This window comes from Ascaphus truei, chromosome 4 (genome assembly GCF_040206685.1).
Source record: "Ascaphus truei isolate aAscTru1 chromosome 4, aAscTru1.hap1, whole genome shotgun sequence".
Classification (NCBI taxonomy): domain Eukaryota; kingdom Metazoa; phylum Chordata; class Amphibia; order Anura; family Ascaphidae; genus Ascaphus; species Ascaphus truei.
This window is the reverse complement of record NC_134486.1, coordinates 397,018,078-397,040,005: the sequence shown is the minus strand read 5'-3', so window position 1 is coordinate 397,040,005 and position 21,928 is coordinate 397,018,078. Positions and strand designations below refer to the sequence as shown.

At 41.1% G+C, this 21,928-nt stretch overlaps 1 protein-coding gene across 1 annotated transcript in view; it reads left to right on the top strand.

Annotated features, from left to right (window-relative positions):
• Nucleotides 1-21,928, top strand: part of SCARA5 (scavenger receptor class A member 5) — a 568,875-nt gene that overhangs the window by 451,955 nt on the left and 94,992 nt on the right. Inside the window, exon 7 of the mRNA XM_075598610.1 lies at nucleotides 2,186-2,239. Within this exon, the coding sequence (XP_075454725.1) occupies nucleotides 2,186-2,239 (54 nt within the window). The remainder of the gene's footprint in view (nucleotides 1-2,185; nucleotides 2,240-21,928) is intronic.

Sequence of the window (21,928 nt, the reverse complement as noted above, 5' to 3'; positions counted from 1 at the left end):
ATCCACACACACTTCACACACACTGCACGCACTGCGCCCAGCACATACAGCGACACACACACACAGACAGCTGCAATCACACACAGCCACCTGGATCCCGTAGCAATCCACTACTAGCACACTGTGCCTATTTGCCAGTGCCCACAGCCCTCTCCGCTGTGGCACTGCCAAACCTGCACCTTCCACACTCAAGGGTCACCTCCCTAGCTAAGGCGTCCCTCTTCAGTTACCCCCTGCCCTTCCCGGGAATTGGGGCCTGCCTGGGGATCTAGGGAGAACCCTTACCTGATGCAGGAGCCACGCGCTCCCTGCACCCTTCCTACACCTTCCTTCTCCTCTGCCTGACTGATGCATGCAAAGCCCGGGAAATGTATCTATATTCCCGGGCTGAGCTTCCTCCAGCCCTATTGGCCACACTCAGGCACCTGATGCCTGTCTCCCTAAGCCTCCTGGGAATTGTAGTTCCCAGGGGCTGCCTAAAGCATTGGGGCCGCGTGCGCGCTTCCCTTGCGCATGCGCGAACCCCTAATGGCCGCCTCAACCTCTCTACTACCTTCCCTACTCTCGCGCGATCTCTCCCTGCACTGAGGATCCTATCGCGCGCTTTCCGCCTCCTGCGCATGCGCGAGCTAACGCGCAATGGCGGCGCACTCTGCTTAAGCCGCCGAGCCGGTGGCAACGCGATCGCGGCCCTAGCGACGGCCCGATCGCGTCCCCGGCAACCACAGCTCCGATCTACTCCCTGCACTGGCCCCCACCCTCGCGAAGTGCCGGCGGGTCCGTCACAGCCTCCGGCGGCACCCGCTACCGCACGGCACTCGCGGAGAGGGGCCAGGGATTCAAATTTCACCTCGGGGCTACATTATCAATTGGTCCTAATACTCTATATGCACTTGGACTGTGCATTCTTCATTTTTTTGTTTCATGTGTATTAGGATTAGTTTTCCCTGAAGAGCAGCATCCCCCCTATTATATGCACATCACATTCTACTGTAGTTATCACTGGTTTTCACTGAGTAATCCTCTAGTTCTTATTGTTGAACTTTCACTCTTTTGTACCATCATCAAGAAACGTTTATTATTAGTACTGTATATTCCTGTGCGCTGGTTCTTTTTCTTTTATATATATATATATATATATATATATATATATATATATATATATATATATATATAAATATATATATATATCCATTCATTTCAATTGTTAACCTCCTTACAGATCCTTTCCCTAATAACATATTTCTATTCATTTCACTGAAATATACAGCACATTTCCTAATAAATCACCATGGGCTGCATACTTCTTTCTCAGAGCCGAACTCCACTATAATTGGGACAAATACATGAATTGCTCTAAGGGGTCATATACAACCCTTGTCACTAAACATAATAACAATAATAATAATAATAATAACAATAACTTTATTAATCATAGCACCTTTCTCCCAATGGTACTCAAAGCACTTCACAATTCCAATATAGTGTGCAGTATATAGGAATGTTACAGTATAGCGAGCGGTACGCAGCACATAGGAATGTTACAGTATAGCGCGCGGTACGCAGCACATACGAATGTTACAATATAGAGTGCAGTGCGCAGCACATAGGAATGTTACAATATAGAGTGCAGTGCGCAGCACATAGGAATGTTACAGATGAGCTTACAATCTATGTTTTTGGTGCCTGAGCCACAGGGATAATAAAGTAACTTTCCCAAGGTCACAAGGTGCTGACATCTGGATTTAAACCAGGTTCCCCTGATTCAAACTCAATGCCATTGTTTACAGTCAGTGTCTTTAATCACTGAGCCACATCATTACTGTACTTACTAAAGTCTGTACTAAATACTGTCAAACTGGGGAAGAGCCAGATAAAAACATCACCAGATTTATCAGAGAAAATAAAAAAATCAGTTTAAAGCAATTGGTGGTTTTCCTTTGGTAAATCCGGTGCTTTTCTTTTGTGCTGATTTTCCTTTACTTTATTTTTGCTCAAAGGAGATTTTAGAAAATAATATCCAAGGTTTCCAACTTGACTTCAAGTAAAATATTGCAAGAGTTTCCCTGCATTATCCATTACCAAACGCTGTCTTTGCTTTTCAGAATCATTTGCGTGTTGCAGTCGGATGCACGCATTAGTTTATAGGACGTTTTATATAAATCACTTTTCTTTTACTTCCTAGGTGACCGAGGTCCCAAAGGAGAAAAAGGTGACAGAGGAGATAGGGGAGGGACAGGTAAGAACACCTTAATATGCTCTTTGTACGTGTTGTGTTTTGGCATCATTCTAAGAAGAATTACATTTATGTATCTACTGTAGCTTTGCCATAAGAATGTGAATTTGCTAAGCATTATTCAGATGTAACCAACGTTATTGCAACCTGTGGCTCGCTTCAGCAGATAAATGACATGACTATACACTTCATACATCGACCTTGACCCCTTGCACACATCCCTGACTGAACACCCTCCTCCTGTCTCTGTACGTTCTTCCCACTTAGATTGTAAGCTCTTCGGAGCAGGGACTCCTTTTTCCTAATGTTACTTTTACTGTACGTCTCATGCGCTTAATCTCATTATGTGTTACATGATTACAGTATGTCACATGTATTACTTCTGTGAAGCGCTATGTGCATGAATGGCGCTATATAAATAAAGACATACATACTGTACATAACTTACTAGCCAGGTTGGAGAATATCCATGGGTGGGTGAAATTGTTAATTATATTTTCAAGTAAAGGCGGAAGACCAAGTAGAAAAACATCTACCCTCCTACTGTCTCTGTAAGTGCTTCCTAATTACCACTTAGATTGTAAGTCTCCTTTTCCTAATGTTACTTTCATGTTGGAAGCGCTTATTCCCATTATGTGTTATATTATTATACTAAATGACTTGCCTAGGCGCCACAGCTCTCTACTAAATTATAAAGTGTGATACAATCAATTAAATGATGTTACCCGACAGGGTACTTCTCAAACCTTCCAGGGAAATATGCTCGGATTTCCCACAAGTACAGTCGTGGTTGGTTGTGGAAAGTGAGCGACCCGGTCAGGAAAACAACATGTGAATAAAAAACATATACAAACAATAATTGTGCAGTATTGTGATTCAATGATGAGTTAATTTGCGTGAATCTTAGCTCTGGGGGAGAACCTACTTACAGCAACATATAGGGTAAATTCGCTTTTCTCTGACTCTGTCAGATAATGATATGGTGGTGAGGTTTCTTTGGGTAGGTCTTTTATCCCCTCTTGATCTTCCCTTATGAGGGTTGCTTCAGGAATGGTGGAGCTCAATTTCCCATAAAATATGTGTAAAAGAAGAGCAGAAGAAACGGCCAATAGTATAGCTTGCAACAAGCAGTGTTTTATAAACAATGAAATGGTAGGGAATGTACTCACATTCTGTACACAAATATCAGGCACATAAAGGTTTCTTTTAGCGCTCAGTGCGCCTGCTGTGCTGTCTCCCCGTCCTCCTCTGTTCCTAGTGTTGTCGTCGCGATGGCGTCTGACGTCACTTCCGGGTGGTATCTGGACACATCCGATGGCAATGGACTGTGAGGCACCGAGGGGGGGATCACTGGAGCGCACAAACGTCTGGAGTCTTTGGAGTCTTTGGTCTTCGCTTCCAGTCAGCTGCAGCTTGACTGAGTAAGCTCTGGATCAGGCTCTACGCGTTTCGCTGCGTCATACAGCTTCGTCAGGAGCGTCATACAGTGTTACGTGGGCATGGTGTATTTATGTGAATAAAGTCTAATTGGTTAATTAGTGCTAATCTCTTTCAGCTGATTCAAAACAGAATTTAACCCACAGGTTTGCCTTTACATAGGCACATTGCTCTGTGGTCAAAAAAAAACCTACACTCATTGCTTTACATAATATTTAAAATACATAATGGTTTCATTAAGACAATCTTTATTAATACATAATTAAAAAACTATAAGAATTATAAAAATTAATTAATTGGTAATATAGATTTATTAAATAATGCAAGTGTGATAACTCATTCTGTCCAGTTAACTATAGTTATAATAAATAAAAAGGACAGATAATACTATCATATTAAATACAAAATAATAATAATACACAACAGATCATGAAGACTATCTAGGTTGGGAGAGAGGAGAGATATGAAACAAGTATTAGTATGGCAGATACTGTCTACATTAAATATTGTATGAGGAGATTTCAGATTCTTATATGTTACTGGATGTTATCTTTCATTTGGAGGTAGACTTAAGGGTAAAGGTCAATGTGTTATAGATTGGGGTATATAATTAAAATATTTATTATACATTAAATAATTAATAAAATATAAACTAACAGCGGGACTATAATCGATGTTAAAAAAATGTAATTAAAAAATCTTTATAAAAAGATTTTTGTATAAAAAAGGGAATATCTATCAAATTTAGCTTAATTTTAAATTTATAGATTTAAAATTCATTAAAACATTACAATTGGTAAAAAAATTGATAAAACAATGCAACAATCCTAAGACAAGAAATAATAAAAGAGATGATTGTAGTTAAAAAAGGGGCCAAAGATGAGTCAATTTCAGTCATGTAAAAAGGGTAGCACTTCAAAGTCTGAATTCAAGCCATGTGGTATTAATGTACCTAGCTTGTGAATCCAGTACATTTCCCTTTTACTTAAATCCACCTCTCGTGAACGGCCCCTCCAGTGTTGTTTCACATTCTCGATAGCCATAAATTTCAGACTATCCGGATTTGACTGATGATATTTTGCGTAGTGTTTTGAAACGCTGTGAGTTAAAATCCCCCTTCTAATGTTACTAAGGTGTTCAATGATGCGGGTGCGAATGGGCCTAGATGTCTTCCCTACATATTGAAGCCCACACGGGCACTGGAGAATATAAATTACAAAATTAGTGGTACAATTAATATACTGCTTGATTTTAAAAGACTCATTGTTTCTATGGCTTGTAAAACTAGTTTTATCTTTTAGTTTATGTTGGCAGGCCTTGCAAGAAGAGCAGCCATAAAAACCTGTCAAATCTTTAAGCCACCCTTGATTCATCTCTCGTGTGTTTCTTAAGGCGCTAGGTGCAATTAAATTTTTTATATTTTGTGCCTTTTTAAAAATTATTTTTGGATTGTCCGGTAAGATTTCCCTTAATATATTATCTGATTTTAAAACGTGCCAGTGTTTACGTAAAATCTTTTCTATAGTCTTAGCTTCTTTATTGAAAGTAGTCATAAACGCAGTATCATATGGATTGATCGACGTGGGAGATATAAGATTTGTTTTTTTGTTAGATATTAGAGTTTCTTTTCTGTCTAAATTCTTTGCCTTCAAAAATGCATTATCTAAAATATCCTGGCTATAATTTTTCTCCATAAATCTTTTTTCCAAAACTTTGCATTGATCATTGAAAACATTATCTTCGGTACAGTTTCTGCGGAGCCTCCTATACTGGCTATAGGGGACCCCGTCCATCCACTGATGGTGATGGCAGCTTGATCTCAAGATGAAATTGTTGCAATCAACGTTTTTAAAGTGTGTTTTAGTTTTTAGAGTACCTCCCTCTATATAAATATTTAAATCTAAATATTCGACTGAACTCTCGCTTATAGTGTGTGTAAATGTAAGGTTAAAATCATTTTTGTTCAGATCTAAAATAAATTGCTCCAAATCTACTTTCTCTCCCTGCCAAATAAGGATAATGTCATCAATGTAGCGCCGCCATAGGACAAGGCTACCCCCCAGCACGCCTCCGGGCCAGATGGTACGATCCTCCCAGAACCCCATAAAGAGGTTAGCGTAGCTGGGGGCAAACCTTGTTCCCATGGCGGTGCCACATTTCTGAACATAAAAAATATTGTCAAATACAAAGTAATTTTTTTGTAAAATAAATAAAATACTATCCAAAAGAAACTTTATCTGGAGTTCGTGTAAATCTGGATCATTTCTAAGAAAATACTCCACCGCTTGTAGGCCTAATTGATGTGCAATGGATGTATACAGCGAAGCCACATCTATAGTCGCTAATAAATAGTCCTCCTTCCATACAAATTTATTCAGAGTATTTATAATGTCCGCTGTATCTTTCAAATATGATGGCATATCTTTGACGTAGCCCTGGAGGAAACTATCAATATAAGCTGATAAGTTTGACGTTAATGAATTGATGCCTGATATTATCGGTCTCCCGGGCGGGTTTTGGAGACCTTTATGGATTTTTGGGAGAATATAAAAATATATATTATATTATTATGTCACGTGTATTACTGCTGTGACGCGCAATGTACATAGGTGACGCTATATAAATGAAGATATACATACGATAACTTCTTTATTTCCCGTTCCTGATTCAAAACAATGGCCTCTTCACCCGCCTGTGCGTTGTTTATGTCCCGCTGCAGCATGCCACGGATCGCAATAACATTGGCAACATCTATAAAGTAAAAAGTTACTGCCCCAGAGTTATCAAAGCACAATCCACTGTATCGCGCCCCAATCATTGACTTTAATAGCAGATATCACAGATTCTGGCAATATACAGCAGATTGCGCATTGATGACTCTGCGATAGTGTTTCTTTTAACTCGTATTGATGGTCTTGATTCAAGAGACCTGAAACTTTGAAAGCTACAGTAAAAGCACTAGCAGAAGTACTTGTAACTACTAGTGCTGCCAACTTCAGCTCCTAGTGTGAAGACGAGGAGAAGGATGCTGTAAAACAGCTTCTAAACCCCGTTGCTCATCAAGTTGAGTGTGCATAGGTACTAGAGCAGGATGACAGGGCACTCTGAGCCAAGGCAGCCACTAGCTTTTCCAGAGACCAGGACTAGGCTCTCCCCCAGGACCACAGGGAGTTGAGTAAGAGAAAAATGTCTACTCTCTCCTTGTAATCAGCCCTGCAAGTCCCTCTTCTCTCTCGCACTCTCCCTTCCCTTTCTCACAATCTCCCCCACTGCTCTATTTCACGCTACACTGCACTATCACTCTACCCTTCTCTCTCACCCTTTCTCTTCTCTCAGACCCCCCCATCTCTTTTCTCAGACCCCTCCCCCTTCTCTAATGCCCCCTTTTCTTTCCGATGCCATCCCCTCCTCTCAGACTCCTCCCCCTCTGTCTGTCTCTTGCTTTCTTACTCCTCCATTGGGTGTATTGGGTCCATCAGGGCTCTATCAGATAATGGAGGGGGGTGACCCAGGAAGCTGAGAATGTGCAACCTAATTTCTGGATTTGGACGACCACACTGGTCCTCCCCTCACCACCGGGCCCCAGACAGATGTCCCTGTGCTCCCCCACTATCGGCAGCCTTGCTCCCAACACCATCTGTTACAGTGCACGCGAGCGAATCATTAGATCCTCTTCCGCATTGCATATATGACTGGATGTTGAAATGACTGTAGCAGCACTTGCAGTATATACAGTATGTGTAACGTTCATATTCGTGTACGTTTGGCAAAAATCCGCATTGAAATGTTGAACATTTTTGTATGTAAATCTTTCACGAAAACTTGGGAATTTTATTCAAAAACATTTTCACAACGCAAACTGAGACACATTCCCATATCTCTATAGATGAGCCTGTGTGTGCTTCTGTTTGCGTCATTGTTCTTATTGTAACATTGTGTATGTGTGAGAATGTATGTATGAGAGTGTATATATGCAAGCCTGTGAGCAGGGACCGTGACTGTCTCACTGACTTCAGGGCTTCAAATATCTCGAAATGTCCATAAGAAATAGCATTATAAGTAGATGTACAGTATGTGTAAAGAAAGGAATAAGAAGAATGTATATCCAGAGTCCAAGAAATGTAACGTGATACAGAAACAAGAGAGAATACGTCCCTAGTGCACATGCCTTATGGCTGCCTTTATGTTTTTCTTTTATATGTAAACAGAACCTCATTGTTGCAACTTTACAGAAATTGTCTCAGGTTAAAAAAAGAAATCCAACAATTCAAAAAAGCTTAAAGAGAAAACCAGGCATCTGTTTTACCCTGGTGCATGCAAGCATTTAATAGAACGTTCCTTATACTGTACTTTAAAAACTAGGCATGCACTGTAAGCAACATCCCCACTTCAATTGCCATAGGAATCAAAGGATTAAGGCAGCTATACTGTACGTGGGTAATATGTCAGAGCTCGTTTTGACACAACAGGCGAATTTAGGATTCAGGATCCACATACAGTAATTTGATATTCGTGGTTGAAATTATAGTGTACTTATGTAGTGTCAATGATTTTCATTTAAGGCCGTGGCACAACTAAATACTATCGAGGAGAGCAGCACCCAACTCTTCCTGAATACAAATTGACATTTCTACAAACATAACAAAAAAAAATTGAACAGAAAAATGATATACAGCACACACTAGAAGACAAAAGAATATTTGCAGGGTGCAACGGACTACGGAGGACCCAATACCTCCAATATTGTTATTTATAACAAAAAAAATGATAATCGTGGAATGACTCCAGCACTAACAAATTCTGGTAGTCAAACATGTGCCGGGTCGGCACACTAAAGAGGCACGGAACTCCCACAAGTAAATACATTGTGATTCTAGTGTGAAACACCCTGTATCAGTGTCAGAAAAATGTTGTTAACTAAAATCGTTATTCAGAAACCATTATTAGCAAAAGGTTAGCAACAATATTTATTAGAACTCATGCCTGGGAGATTCTGGGAGATTCTGGGAGATTCTGGGGGAGTCTCACAGTAAATGCCTCAACATTTCTGTGAGATTCTTAATGGCCCATCGGATTAACACAGCAGGGGTCCCTGCAGTCCCATTCAACCTGAATGGGACTGCAGGGACCCCCACTGTGTTAATCATATGGGCCTTTAAGAATCTCACAGACATGTTGAGGCATTTACTGCGAGACTCCCCCAGAATCTCCCAGAATCTCCCAGGTAAGTGTTCTAATGCTGGTGGCTGCATCTGCACATTTCAATACTTCACGGGTTCTCAACTCTTGTCCTCAAGACCCCCCAACAGTTTAGGTTTTCAGGATATCCCTGTTTCAGCAGAGGTTAATTTAGAGCCCAAAGACAGTACTTATTGCATTTTAGATTTATTATATGAAAACTGTGCCGTGCTGGTTTACAGAAAAGGAATGTTACAGTACAAAAACATACACTATATAAATGCAGACAGCTGAATAAAATAACAGATATAAAACAGAAAGCCTAACACGTTACCACCTATTGAAATATGAAAATTCCTATGTTATTTGGAATAAGACCCCTCTTCTGATTTTGATTCTCAAATGCATTGTTTTTATGCTTAACATTTTGTCTCTGTGACAAGGACACACCAGCCTTTTGTGGATGTATCTAATCTCCCACTCATCAATCGTTCATGACATTTAAGGCTGGGAGAGAAAATAATTTTAAACCCAAATGAATCTGAGAGTATAAAATACCCTATAACTCCCTTCCTATGACCCCTAGAATAATGCTTTATGCATCTGTTTTGACAGGGCTAATTCTAATATTTGGGAGGGAAACAAATATTTGACATATGCAACTCAGATACCCTGTCATGTTTAGTGTCAGTACAATTCTGTATTTTGGCGCATCAAAAATCTATATGTGTTATCCTCATTAATTACAGCAGATTTTAATTATCATACCTTTTTAAATCTGTAAGTAAATGGAGTGTGTCATTTCTGTTACCTTTTTGTCTGCTGGCCAGAACAGTCTCAAGAATTGTTGCTCACTTTTGAAGTTAGCCTAGAGATCAGGTCAAATCTCTGCTACATCTGTAGACTGTAATGGGACAATAAAACAAAAAAACAAAGACCATGTTGACCCAGGTAACCTCACAGGAGACAGAGAAAAATAGATATATATTTTTAAATGACTGTTAAACCGGTGTTTACTGTACTGTTACCACTGAATAGATTACAGGTGTTTAAATGACATACAGTACGAGTGTGTAAATTAGTAAATATCGCAAAAATTACTTATTCATAAGCTATTCACTGAGGTCCCATACCTGGGGAGATAAGGCTACGGCAAAAAAAATTCCCCAGATTCTTATCACCTACCACAAGCTGACATTATGTCTGACCTGACTATGTATATAATAGCCACTACAGTATATTCATAGGCGAGATAACACTGGACAGACTGGAATGAGACAAACTATGTTACATGAACATTCTATTAGATTTTTCCATATTAACCAGTTAGTAAAACCTAGGGGTCAACTAATCATAGATTTAACGTGTCTAGCTGCCCACTTGGCTGCTAAGGGATAAATATTGTGAAATAAAGATGTATAATTGTTATATGTGCTTATTTATGTTTATTGTTGGGGGATTGTGTTTAATGTTAACCCCACTGATGTCACAAGGGCCTGCAAGGTTTTAATTTGCAATGCACTGGTAGCACGTATCATCATGGTACTGTCATTATTATTATTATTATTATTATTGTTATTATTATTACTACATTACGCTATGGTAACAAAGTTTACTATTTGCATGTGGGTTTTTAAATATAATGGACATAGTGAATATACTGAATATACAAGTATAATCATCAATGCATTGAAAACAGTTACTGCACATTCAATAGATCTTATGACTTCCCATACCTTTACTCACCAATAATATACTTAGGTTTCTGTTTTACATTTTATAATACATACAAAGGTTTAAAAATATTTGCTTATTATAAGAAAAACTCTAACTTAATTTTAATAGAACATTTTCTTACCTCTAACTCCTTCATTAATACACTTCAATCTGGAATCCACTGTGAACCACTCCACAGAGTCTGCTCTAACAAAAGCTCTCAATGATCTTCTCAAGGCAAAACCACAAGGATAGTTTTCCTCACTATTTTTACTAGACCTCTATGCTATCTTTGATGCTGTCGACCACCTGTACTCCACTGTACTCCATACAATACTGTCTATTCCATTGGCCCCGGTGGCACTTTCCTTTCCTGGTTCTCTTCCTATCTATCTAAAGCCTCCTTCTGTGTTTCCTGTCCTCTTCTCCACTCTCACGAAAAGTTGGTGCTCTCTTTTCTCTGTATACCACATCCCTGGGCAAACATAGTCATTTGGCTTTCACTATCACCTCCATGCAAATGATACCCAGATCTACTTCTAAACTCTCTCCCTCTCTCCACTCATGTTACCATCTGTCCTTGTACTATTTGCTCCTGGATGTCTCCCAGATATCTCAAAACCAACATGTTCTAACCATGCTATTCTTTTCTCTCTCCCTCTAATTCTAACCCTATGCCTCACTTTTTTTCTCACAATGAAGTAGATATTATATATCCATTATCCTTCCAATACCACAAGCCAGGTGTTTATGGGTCATACTTGACTCTTTCCTCCTTTATTCCACACATCCAGCACTTCACCAATTGCTGCAACTTCCATCTCTAAAACAATGGAATAATGCACCGTTTCCTCAACACACAATGCACCAAAATTCTAATTCATTAATTTTTAATATCCCGACTGGATTACTGTAACTTGCATCCAGTGGGTCTCCCCGCTTCAGTGTATCCCCACTCCAGTCCATCCTAAATTCTGCTGCCAGGCTCATTTACAGGTGTAGCTCACCATCCAAGCTACAGATGTAGCAAGCCTTACTGTTTCACTCAAGGGCACACTGCGTTATCGTGATTGCGGTTGCCCTGGTCCCAGAATATTATCGCTGTGGGGGTCTGTTGCATATTGATAGAAAGGCTAAACTGTATGCTAACACCAATATTGTATGTAAACACCAGTAAAGTATACATATAGTCATGATCAAAAACATACTGTTATAATGTAATCTCTGTGAGATCTAATAGTGCAAAACAGAGATGAAAGTAAATGACATAGCCAGACCCTGAAAAATTCAAAGATAGATTTATTTATATATATTTAAAAAAAAATAATATATATATATATATATATATATATATATTTATATATATTTTTTTTTTCTCATTCTTATTCACACTGATACACATACACGCTCTTTCTTCACTTGCTTTCAGTAACCCTTTGACACCTCTAGCCATAAAACACATCCACATCGGGGGAAGGACCAGCACAGATAACATTCCAAGAGACACTGTTTTTAAGTAATCCTTGCTTCATTCATTGTAACATCGCCAGAAGAAGAGATCAGTGTATCTCGAAAGCTCGCACAAATAAAAGCATTTCGTTAGCCACAGAACGGTATCATCTATTTATTTTTTGATTATATATATATATATATATATATATATATATATATATACACACATATATACATGTATACATATATATAGATATATACATGTGTAGCCCCCTGTAAACAGCCCAGGCTATACCTATCTTCCTTCTACTGTGATAAGCCCTGTTAAGATCAGGCGCCAGTAATCATCATGAGTTTTCCCCCTTCATAGCCCTATCCTGAGTGGTAGACGCAGGCCTGGACTCTGCTGCAGGCGTGAGCAAGAGGGGAGGCTCTGCTGACACCATGTGGGGTGGGGCTAGCTCTATATTTAGCAGCCAACTCCGGAGAGTTAGAGTTAGTAAGAGTGGATAGTGATATCGAGAGTCTGGAGTTGCCGGTTAGTTATGCCGGGCGTATGCAGTTCCGTTAGTATTCCGTGAGCCAAAGAGTCCTGCGGATCGGTCCGAGGAGCATCAGGAGGCTGCGGTCTCCCCGGGGCAGAGTGCCGGATCAGACAGAGAGGAGCGGAAAAGAATCAGCGTCTATAGGTAGAGCTGATAGAATTATAGACTTGGTGGACCAATGCCCTCACCCCACTGCAAGGGGTGATGGGGAGAATTCAAGACCCACCTCGAGGCTAACCTCGGGGGTGGGCCACGGGGTATTGAAGCCCTAGCCCAGACCATCCTGCCAGAGGAGATACTTGGAGGGAAGAAGAGGAGGAATTATCGGGGTGGAAGGCGAGTGGCGTAATAACCCGTCTTGACTATTGTTGTTGCGGCTGTTGGAAGCCACAATCATTGGGAGAGTGCTGCACTGATAATAACGAAAAGTTTCTTTATTTGACAAAGACTGTGTGTAACTTGGAGAGTATTACCCTGGGACCCAAGGGGTTCTTCTATACCGGTCCTGTCCCATATTCCTGGGAGTATAAAAGATGGAGGCGCTGCACCACTAAGAGATCATGGAGGCTACCACCCCAAAAGCCCGTTCCTGGCTCCCCCACAACATCGCGGGAAGCTCAGGCCCTCGTGTTCCTCACAGGTACGCACCACACCGCATGTAATCTGCCCTCATGCACCCTAGACACCACCGTAGAGTTTGGGGGAAGGAAGGAAGCAGGGTTACACATGTTTGGGATTTGCTACTCACATTGTACTTTTCATCTTCGTCTTGGTCTTTTGATATCCCTTAGAATATATATATATATATATATATATGTGGACAAACAAAAAAGCAATAAAGCAGCGCCTAGTGAAGGTATTAAATACAAGTGAAAGATGTGTATAAGATATATATTGATATTATAGTTAATACTAAATAAACTAAATATAAATTATAAATAAATATATATTGAAATGAATAACTAACTAAGTGCCTGTGCAAATATTTCAAGAAGGTGAATGTAAATATATAAAAAAATGTTATAAATAAATAAACAACCTATTAATAACATACACTGTGGTATATAAACAAGAATATTTAAACCAAAAAGAATTTTTTTTCAAAAAGTCACCCGTGTGTGATGAAACGCGTCAGGGAGCGTCATTACGCAAGACGCATAGACACTACGTCATCACGGAGCGCAGGAACAGACCGATTCGAGCGCCAAACACTACAGAGGCCTACCAGCAAGGAGATATTCTTTGGGATCTCTGGAACTTGTTGCTGAACTATCTACATACCCTGGAAATCTTGATAGATCGTGGTTCCTTCATCTTCGAGATCGAGGGCCTTCTGAATCAAGTGCAGCTACCGGATGGTGGTGATATGATCACGAAATGCTTTTAATCTTTGTACCCTTGTGAGTGCATTTTTCCCCCCCTTCCCCCCTTCCCCTCAATAAATTTACGGTTTTATACTATGGGGCGTGCGCTCTCTCCTCTCTCCTTTATATATATATATATGTTTCTCAAAATCTTGTGTGTGAGTGTCTGGAGACCATTTGATTGGTCCGTCGGTCTGCCCGCCCTCCCACGGCTCTCATTGGCCGGTGTGTCTAACCCACCCCAGTGTGTCCCACCCCCCACGGCTCTCATTGGCCGGTGTGCTCTAACCCACTGTTCCACTCACACACCACACTCATACAGCTTCAAACTCTCACCCCCCTGAGCTTCCTCATACTGTGTGAGCCTACCCTGCGGATTCCATTCTTAACACACACCACTCTGACACAGCCTCTACCACTCACCCCTGGAGATGCTGACCATGACACAGAACAAAGTAAGTACAACACTCCCCCCTCTAACCCCTCCGGCCTTGACCCCCCCTTCTATCACCCCTCCGCACTTGCCACCGCATACGCCCTTCCCACACTCACACACCACATGCCCGCCAGCCTCACACACACCACGCCTTTGAGTCCACTCCCCAGCGCTCTCCCTTCCCCAGCTCTCACTTCCCCCCCACCCCTTAGCCTGCTCCCCCCCCCCCTCCCCAGAGCACGCCACCAGGCTTTCTCCGCCTCTCCCTTCACGGGCTCCTATCTGCAGACAGAGGGGAGTGAGATGCGTGCGTGTACCACTCTGCCTCGCCGGGGGGGCCGGACACCGCCGACGTGGATGTGGAGTGCAGACGGTACCCGGAGGGGGGAGGTTGGGCCGCGGCCTAGCTCCTCTGTATCAGCCCAGTAGCCGGCGGAGGCCAGGAGGGAGGAGAGACCTGGGGGCAGCCCAAGGAGGAGCGCGGACGGGTGCGAGGTGAGGAACCGCAGGGTGAGAGAGGGATATATGGGCGAGCTGGGGGGTATGCCTCCTCGGGATCAGGGCACCAGGGGGAGATTGTGATGCTGGCTCCTTCCCACGCACCCCCCCCCCACCCACCCCAGTCACTGCCTGAACCCCAATCACTGCCTGCCCACCCACCCCACCCACCCTATCACTGCCTGCCCACCCCCCCACCCACCCCTACCACTGCCTGCCCATCGCCCCCACCCACCCCTATCACTGCCTGCCCATCCACCCCAGTCACTGCCTGCCCACCCCCCCAGCCACCCCAGTCACTGCCTGCCCAACCCCCCACCCACCCCAGTCACTTCCTGCCCACCCCCACACCCAGTCACTGCCTGCCCACCCCCACACCCCAGTCACTGCCTGCCTGCCCACCCCCACACCCCATTCACTGCCTGCACATAACTTTGGTCTTGCTGAGATTCACATTCACCTTATTTGCTGCGTCAAGTTCTCTGGTTTGTTACTATAGGACTTGTGACAAATAAAACAAGGCAATCTGCAAATCGTTGATGACAAGTATTCACATCTATTTGGATTAAATTTTTCTTTCAAATTTAATGTCTTGAAAAATTATTGAACGATTTCCATGAAAACTTTGGTAACATGTCGTCTCCCAGGTCACTCTCCCTTGCTGATGCTTATCTTGCTTGTATCATGTAATTTTATGGTTGATGTGGGATTCTTGTAAATGTTCCTTATAATAGTCCAGGGACCATCCTAAGTTTGGAGACCAGAACAGAGACTGTATTGGGCAGAGAACTGCCATGTGCTGTGAGTGTACAGGAATAAATCTGCTCCAGTTGAATACAGTATACCACCTGCCTGGTGTGTGATCTTACTGGGGGGAGAGGTAATCGTTTCTACCGTAGGAGATTGCCTCCCTACATCTGGAGCTTACGGCAGATGGAAGCGCTGTGTACCATGGAGTACATGTCGGGTATATACCCCAGAAGCCTGTCCTGCAGTCCCCACAACCATCGGCGGATAACTCAGAATTCTGTGAGCCAACAGGTAGCATGCACCATATACCTGGAATTGTGCAGTAAGGGTGCTTTCCAGCGTACAAACAGTTAACCTCCTCCTGGAAAGCTAGTTTCAGCTGCAGCTAATCAGGCTGGACTCCTGAATGAACAAGGAACTGTTTTAAGGTAGACACAGAGAGCTGCCATTCTGAGAGAGACTACTTTTCCTCAGAGAAGGGAGAAGAAAGACAGAGGTCTCCCCAAAAATGGAAGCTGGATGGCACAATATCTACGCTCGCTGACAGTGGTCGCGGAGCCTGCTGGGACTGACTGGGTCTTAATCCCAGAGTAAGAAGAATGAAGGATGCGAGACCGTGCTGAAACGGGCATGTCCAGTCCATAACCTTGGAACTACAGAGGAGGGATTCTCTGAACTCTTGCAGGGTCCAGAGGGAATTGCCTGGAGCCCTAATAGTAACAGAGAAAGAACTAAGTAACATATTAATGTACCGAAGACTGTGTTGTTGCATATGATAGGTCATGTTTTAAGCTGGGAACCAGTTTAGTTGGCCAGCACCGTTAGAAAGGGCTAAAGCTATGGTGTAGTTAGTTTTCCCTAAAGGGAATAGGAGCTAATTTTATGATTTGTTTTGACTTAAAGGGACGGTACGCCTGTTGGTGTATGATTTAACCCTGTCGAGAAATACGTTTATGGCCTTATTCTGGGACTTAAATATACTGCAATGTGATGTGGGCATCACTATATATACATATATATATATGGACAAAAAACAAACAAAAGCGCAAGCTCCATAGCACGTAACTGAGTAAAAATTAAGGTACTGTGACATATTCCAAAGATGTTTGGCAGCTTCCTGCCCCGTTTTAGGTCAGAAAGTGCAGGAATAGTTAAAAATGATCCATTCCACTGCTTCACATTAACTCAGACTGCTGGATGGAAAATCCAGACCACAGATTACAATGGGTCTAGTTCTCCCTCACCTGCTCTTCTAATCACTTGCACAGGTATTTAGAACAGAGAGGTTTGCATTTCAGTCTCTCTCCTTAGAGCCTGGAGGCTGGGGGTATCGCTGCTCCCCGGAATCCAGTTCGGGGTGGACGGCCCCTCCAAGTATCACAGTACCAGAGGATTTGCCTGGACACTTGGGACCGTGTTCCCACCACGAACAGATAAGACAAAACAAATGTTTATTGCTGTTGCTAAAAGACTGTGCTGTATCTAGTGACCCTAAATGAGAGGGCATTGTTTTAAGCTGGGGAACCAGGTTAGTTGGCCCAGTTAGTTCGCAGTTAGAGGCTGATTCTGATGTGTAGTCAGTTCCCTGAAAGGGATAGGATTTCTTTATATGATTTGGTTTTTATTTCTTAAAATTGACACTGTGTGAAATGCTATAACACTGATATGAGTAAACCGCTGAAGGTTAAATGTCTGAGTACCTCTAACCTACACATGTTAAAACTGCAGTACCTTACTTGGATGAAAATAAAGCAGGCAGAAGCCTGAGTTTAGCAACGTAATACTTTGCATGTTCCTGTTTGTTGTATAAATAACCCTAGAAGACTGTGTCGGGACGAACCCAGACAGACATCAGCGCTACAAAAGAGGGGCATTTGTCACAGTACATTTATTTAAAAAATCAGCAACCCATAAGAATGTGCACTTACAGGATTTTAAACAGAACCATTCGTGGGAGAGAAATCTCTTGTGGTCATCTGCGATGGTTGGGGGAGTCCCAGATTGGCAGGGTGGATGTAAACAGCCCAGAATCACCACAAACTCCTATCCCGAGTTAGCAGCAAGATAGAAGGCATCAATGCCTACACGTCCTTTTCATCCTCATGTAGTGGTTGCTAGCACTTAAAAATGCCGCCAGCCGGAGCGCAGGGAAGCCAGGGACTCCAAATACACCAACACGAACGCTGTGACGTCATCGCATTGTGAAAAACACTTGTCTGCCTCAAATATCTGCAGGCAGAGCAGTGTCCACATTTAAAGTACCCCTTTAAATTGGTTTGATTAAGAAACGTATGCACTGGTGGAGTGGTGGAGTGGCTCCTAACTAACATGTTTTTGAGGTTAGGTGCCCTCCTGCTCGTAAGGTTAACTCTGTCACCCAAAACAGTATGAAGGTCCTGATCGGCCAAAAGGATACCCCAATGTTTTTGAAGAATATTTAAAGGCTATTCCATTTATTATTGTAGGTTCCAATAAACTGAATTATTTTTGGAGGTGTTATTTTGGGTTTAGGTTGCAGTAGATGTTGTCTATCCAATTTATAGCTGTTATTGATACCTCGTTTAATTACAGATTTACTGTAACCCTTGCTCTAAATCTATTAGACATCTCCAATGTCTGGGCCTTAAAGATATCCAATGTCGAACAGTTACGGCGGAGCCTAATAAATTCTCCATTAGGTATTCCCCTAATCTGGTGCATAGGATGAAAACTATCCGCATGTAATATGGTATTGGTGGACGTCGCCTTCCGGTGGATATCCGTTAGCAGACATTCACCAGAACCAATAGCAATGCTGAGATCAAGATACTCTACACTAGTCCTACTCGAAGTTTATGTAAGCCTAATATTGATGCTGTTGTGATTGAGAACATCGATGAACTGCTTCAACAGGGATTCAGTGCCCTGCCATAAGATGAAAATATGCACATTGTGTTATATTTGGACTTCCTTGCTGATTGTATATGTTTAGTGCATCTTTAAGTATCAGGACTTATTTATTCATCCTTGCACCTCACAGGGTCCACTATATTTTACCTTTGTGGCTATATGTATTATATGCATTATTACTTCTTTAGCCATTCAGATATTCTGCTGTTTGTTACACTCATTTTCCCCAGTTAGTATTAATTCCTTTGTGCCTGTTATTTTGTGTGTTATATCTTGCAGCATATATAGTGTTTTTTCACAGCTGCTTTACTTACAGGTTTTTGAGGGATTATTTTGTGTTTTGGTATTTCCATTTATCTTTTTGAGTTCCTATTTACTTTAGGATCGGCCGATCTATATCACATTACTAGGGGAATTTTCTTTCCCCTGGTTTTGTTATGTTCTATTAGGACTCTCATTATTTGTTTTTTCCATATTTGGGTTTTTTTGTGTTTAGTTATTCTAAGTTTTATTTTACAGCAGTTTATCTTATATGTGATACTGTATGTGTATGAGTTTGTCTTTTGTGTTTTTATTTTTTGCCAGGTGAAAAAAGTCCATTTTTCTATTTTCATAATATCTTTGAGTGCTTCAGTTTTTGACCCTTTTTCCCTCTTTTTTTCTTATATATATATAAGTTGATATATATATATATATATATCAGCAGGCCTTTTTGGGGTATCTTGGATCTCAACAAGAGCAATAGGTACTTTTTTTGTAGAGCACAGATGTGGCCAAAGAAATAGTTATTTGTAAACTATGAATAAAAACCAGACAAAAACACAGACAACTGTGAATGTTTTACTCTTCTCCAGACACCGTTATCAGATTTGCTTTCAGTTGCATTATTGTATTTATGGGCAGTACGAAATGAATGAAGTAGGGGTTGTAATGTAATGTTTTCCCAAGCAATGTCACAGATAAATATTACACGCAGATAAGAATGTCCTGAATGCTGTGCTTTTCAGTGACTGAGAGGAGTCTAACACTGTCTGTGTTCTGAATGCTAAATGGACTATTATTCACAAGCACATTAGTGAGCAAGGTTATACTTGTAATGCTCAGATATTCAACTTGGGAGGAGAGAATTGCAGCTGGTTCCTAAGAAAGCAGAGTTTCCTATAGGTTCACAGTGTTTGTTTTTTTCATTGGGGAGTCTCCATGGTTGAGTAAAACTGTTTGAGAAGAATAAGGATGTTAAAAGGGGAAATTGCTTTCTACAACAGGACTTTTTGAGACAGGATTTCTTCATGTAGGACCTCTGTTGAAGGAGAGACTATGTCAGGGTAGTGTGTTACGTCATCACTTCATGTGAGTCCTATCTGTGTCTTCCAGACAATTCTTGGAGCAAATGGAATAGGAGGCAGGGGAAAAGAGAAGCTGGAACAGAAATATACACAGTTGTTCCCCTCCAGCTGCTATGGACAACCAATATGACCAATGTCTCTTTCAAAACAGTGTGGAATTGTAGGAGACACTGACAATACACGAGTCTCATAATGATGCTTGACATGGTAGAAGGTGCCTTTGGAGTTTTTAGCTTATACCTTTTCACAGCATTCATTTTGAACTTCAAGCCTTTCTGTTGCATGTTTCAGATGATCATCTCAGCACTCCACTGTACTTGTTTGTGAAAATGTACCAGAATCTAAACTAAAGCGGATGTACAGTATGTTAGGACAATCCCTTTATAAAATATAACTTGTGTAATTCTAACACATGCCCATGTATGTGTAGCATGCATACTTCTGTCATTTACTCCACAGACTGCAATGATGTTACAATATGTACATGTATTACTACATTTCAGTATTAATATACAAACTATTATACACTTTGTTAATCCCGCAAAGCCTATAATTATGCATTCATTTTTATTTACAAATTAAAAATGAACATTTAGCACCCAGATTAAACCCATAGGAATGATACAAAAAGAAAATCAATGAATTAAATTAACAATCAGTGAAACAAATGCTCCCTCATTAAACCAAGAGACATGTGTACAGTATACTGTACCTTGTCCTTATAATCATGTTAGTGTAGGATTATGTCAGGGTCACAGTCTTATTTTTTATTCTGTTTTTTTTCTGTTAATGTTCTTGGTACAGTAGGAACATATAATTACAGCTGAGTCTGTTAAGATAAATCTGTAAGATTTCAAAGACCTTCAAAAAGAGAAAAAATAATAATGACCTATTCTCAGTACTTTTTCTTTTTTCCCTTTAATTATCCTCCTTTTCAGCACCCTGACAGGCTATCCACTTCTATACCTCTATTGGTTTGTGTATACCATATTTATGTTGAAAGATACAAATTAATTACGCCAACAAGGAAGCAACATCCCCGGGAGTAGAGGCGTATTGGGTTAGCCAGTGTCCCAGTGTGAATATTAGTAAAGAATTAGAATGAAGCCGCCCTAAGTTTTATACTATATTTTAGGTAATGTTGGGGGTGAGGCCCAAGGTGTAAGAAACACTATTAAGAAGCGTGTCCTCCCAACGGTGGTGATGTTATCAGCGGCGACTGACTCTAGCCAACGTGCATTTTGCTTAATGACGCTTGTTCTTTGGGTAGTCAGTCCTTCATCTGACCATCAGACCCTTTGTGGTTCAGCATAGTCCCATTTAACAGCTAGTCATACATTAGATTGTAAGATAGTCAGGGCGGGGACTCCTTTTTTTTAATGTTACTTTTTGTCTCAAGCACTTATTCCCATTACAGTATGTGTTGTATTTTTATGCCACAAGTATTAATGCTGTGATGCGCTATTTACATAAATGGCACTATATAAATAAAGATATATATACATAAACTCACTGGCCAGGTTGGGGAATACCCGTGGGTGAGTGAAATTGTTTAAGTATATTTTCTAGTAGAGGTGGTAGACCCAGAAGAAAAACATCTACCCTCCTACTGTCTCTGTAAGTTCTACATAATTACCACTTGGATTGTAAGCTCTTCGGGGCAGGGACTCCCTTTCCTATTGTTACTTTCATCTCTGAAGCTCTTATTCCCATTATGTGTTATATTGCTATGCCACATGTATGACTGCTGTGACGCGCTATGTACCTGGATGGCGCTATATAAATAAAGATATACATACGTTTAGAGAAACAACAAAGGGATAGGGAGTGATCACAGAACCATACTAATTGAATGAAGTAGTCAAATACATAAATGCGGTAATCAAGTAATGGGTGCAAACTGTGAACTGAAAAGTGAATCAGAAAAGGTGAAGGGAAACACAAAATGGATGTGCCCCCTAAAAGAATTCACTTAAATGCACACCATAACAGTGTAAAAATTAGCTTTTAATAAATTTACTTAAAACATATGTAGCGGTCATGTAAAATGCCTACAGTTATCTCTCCTGTTGGCAGTAAGG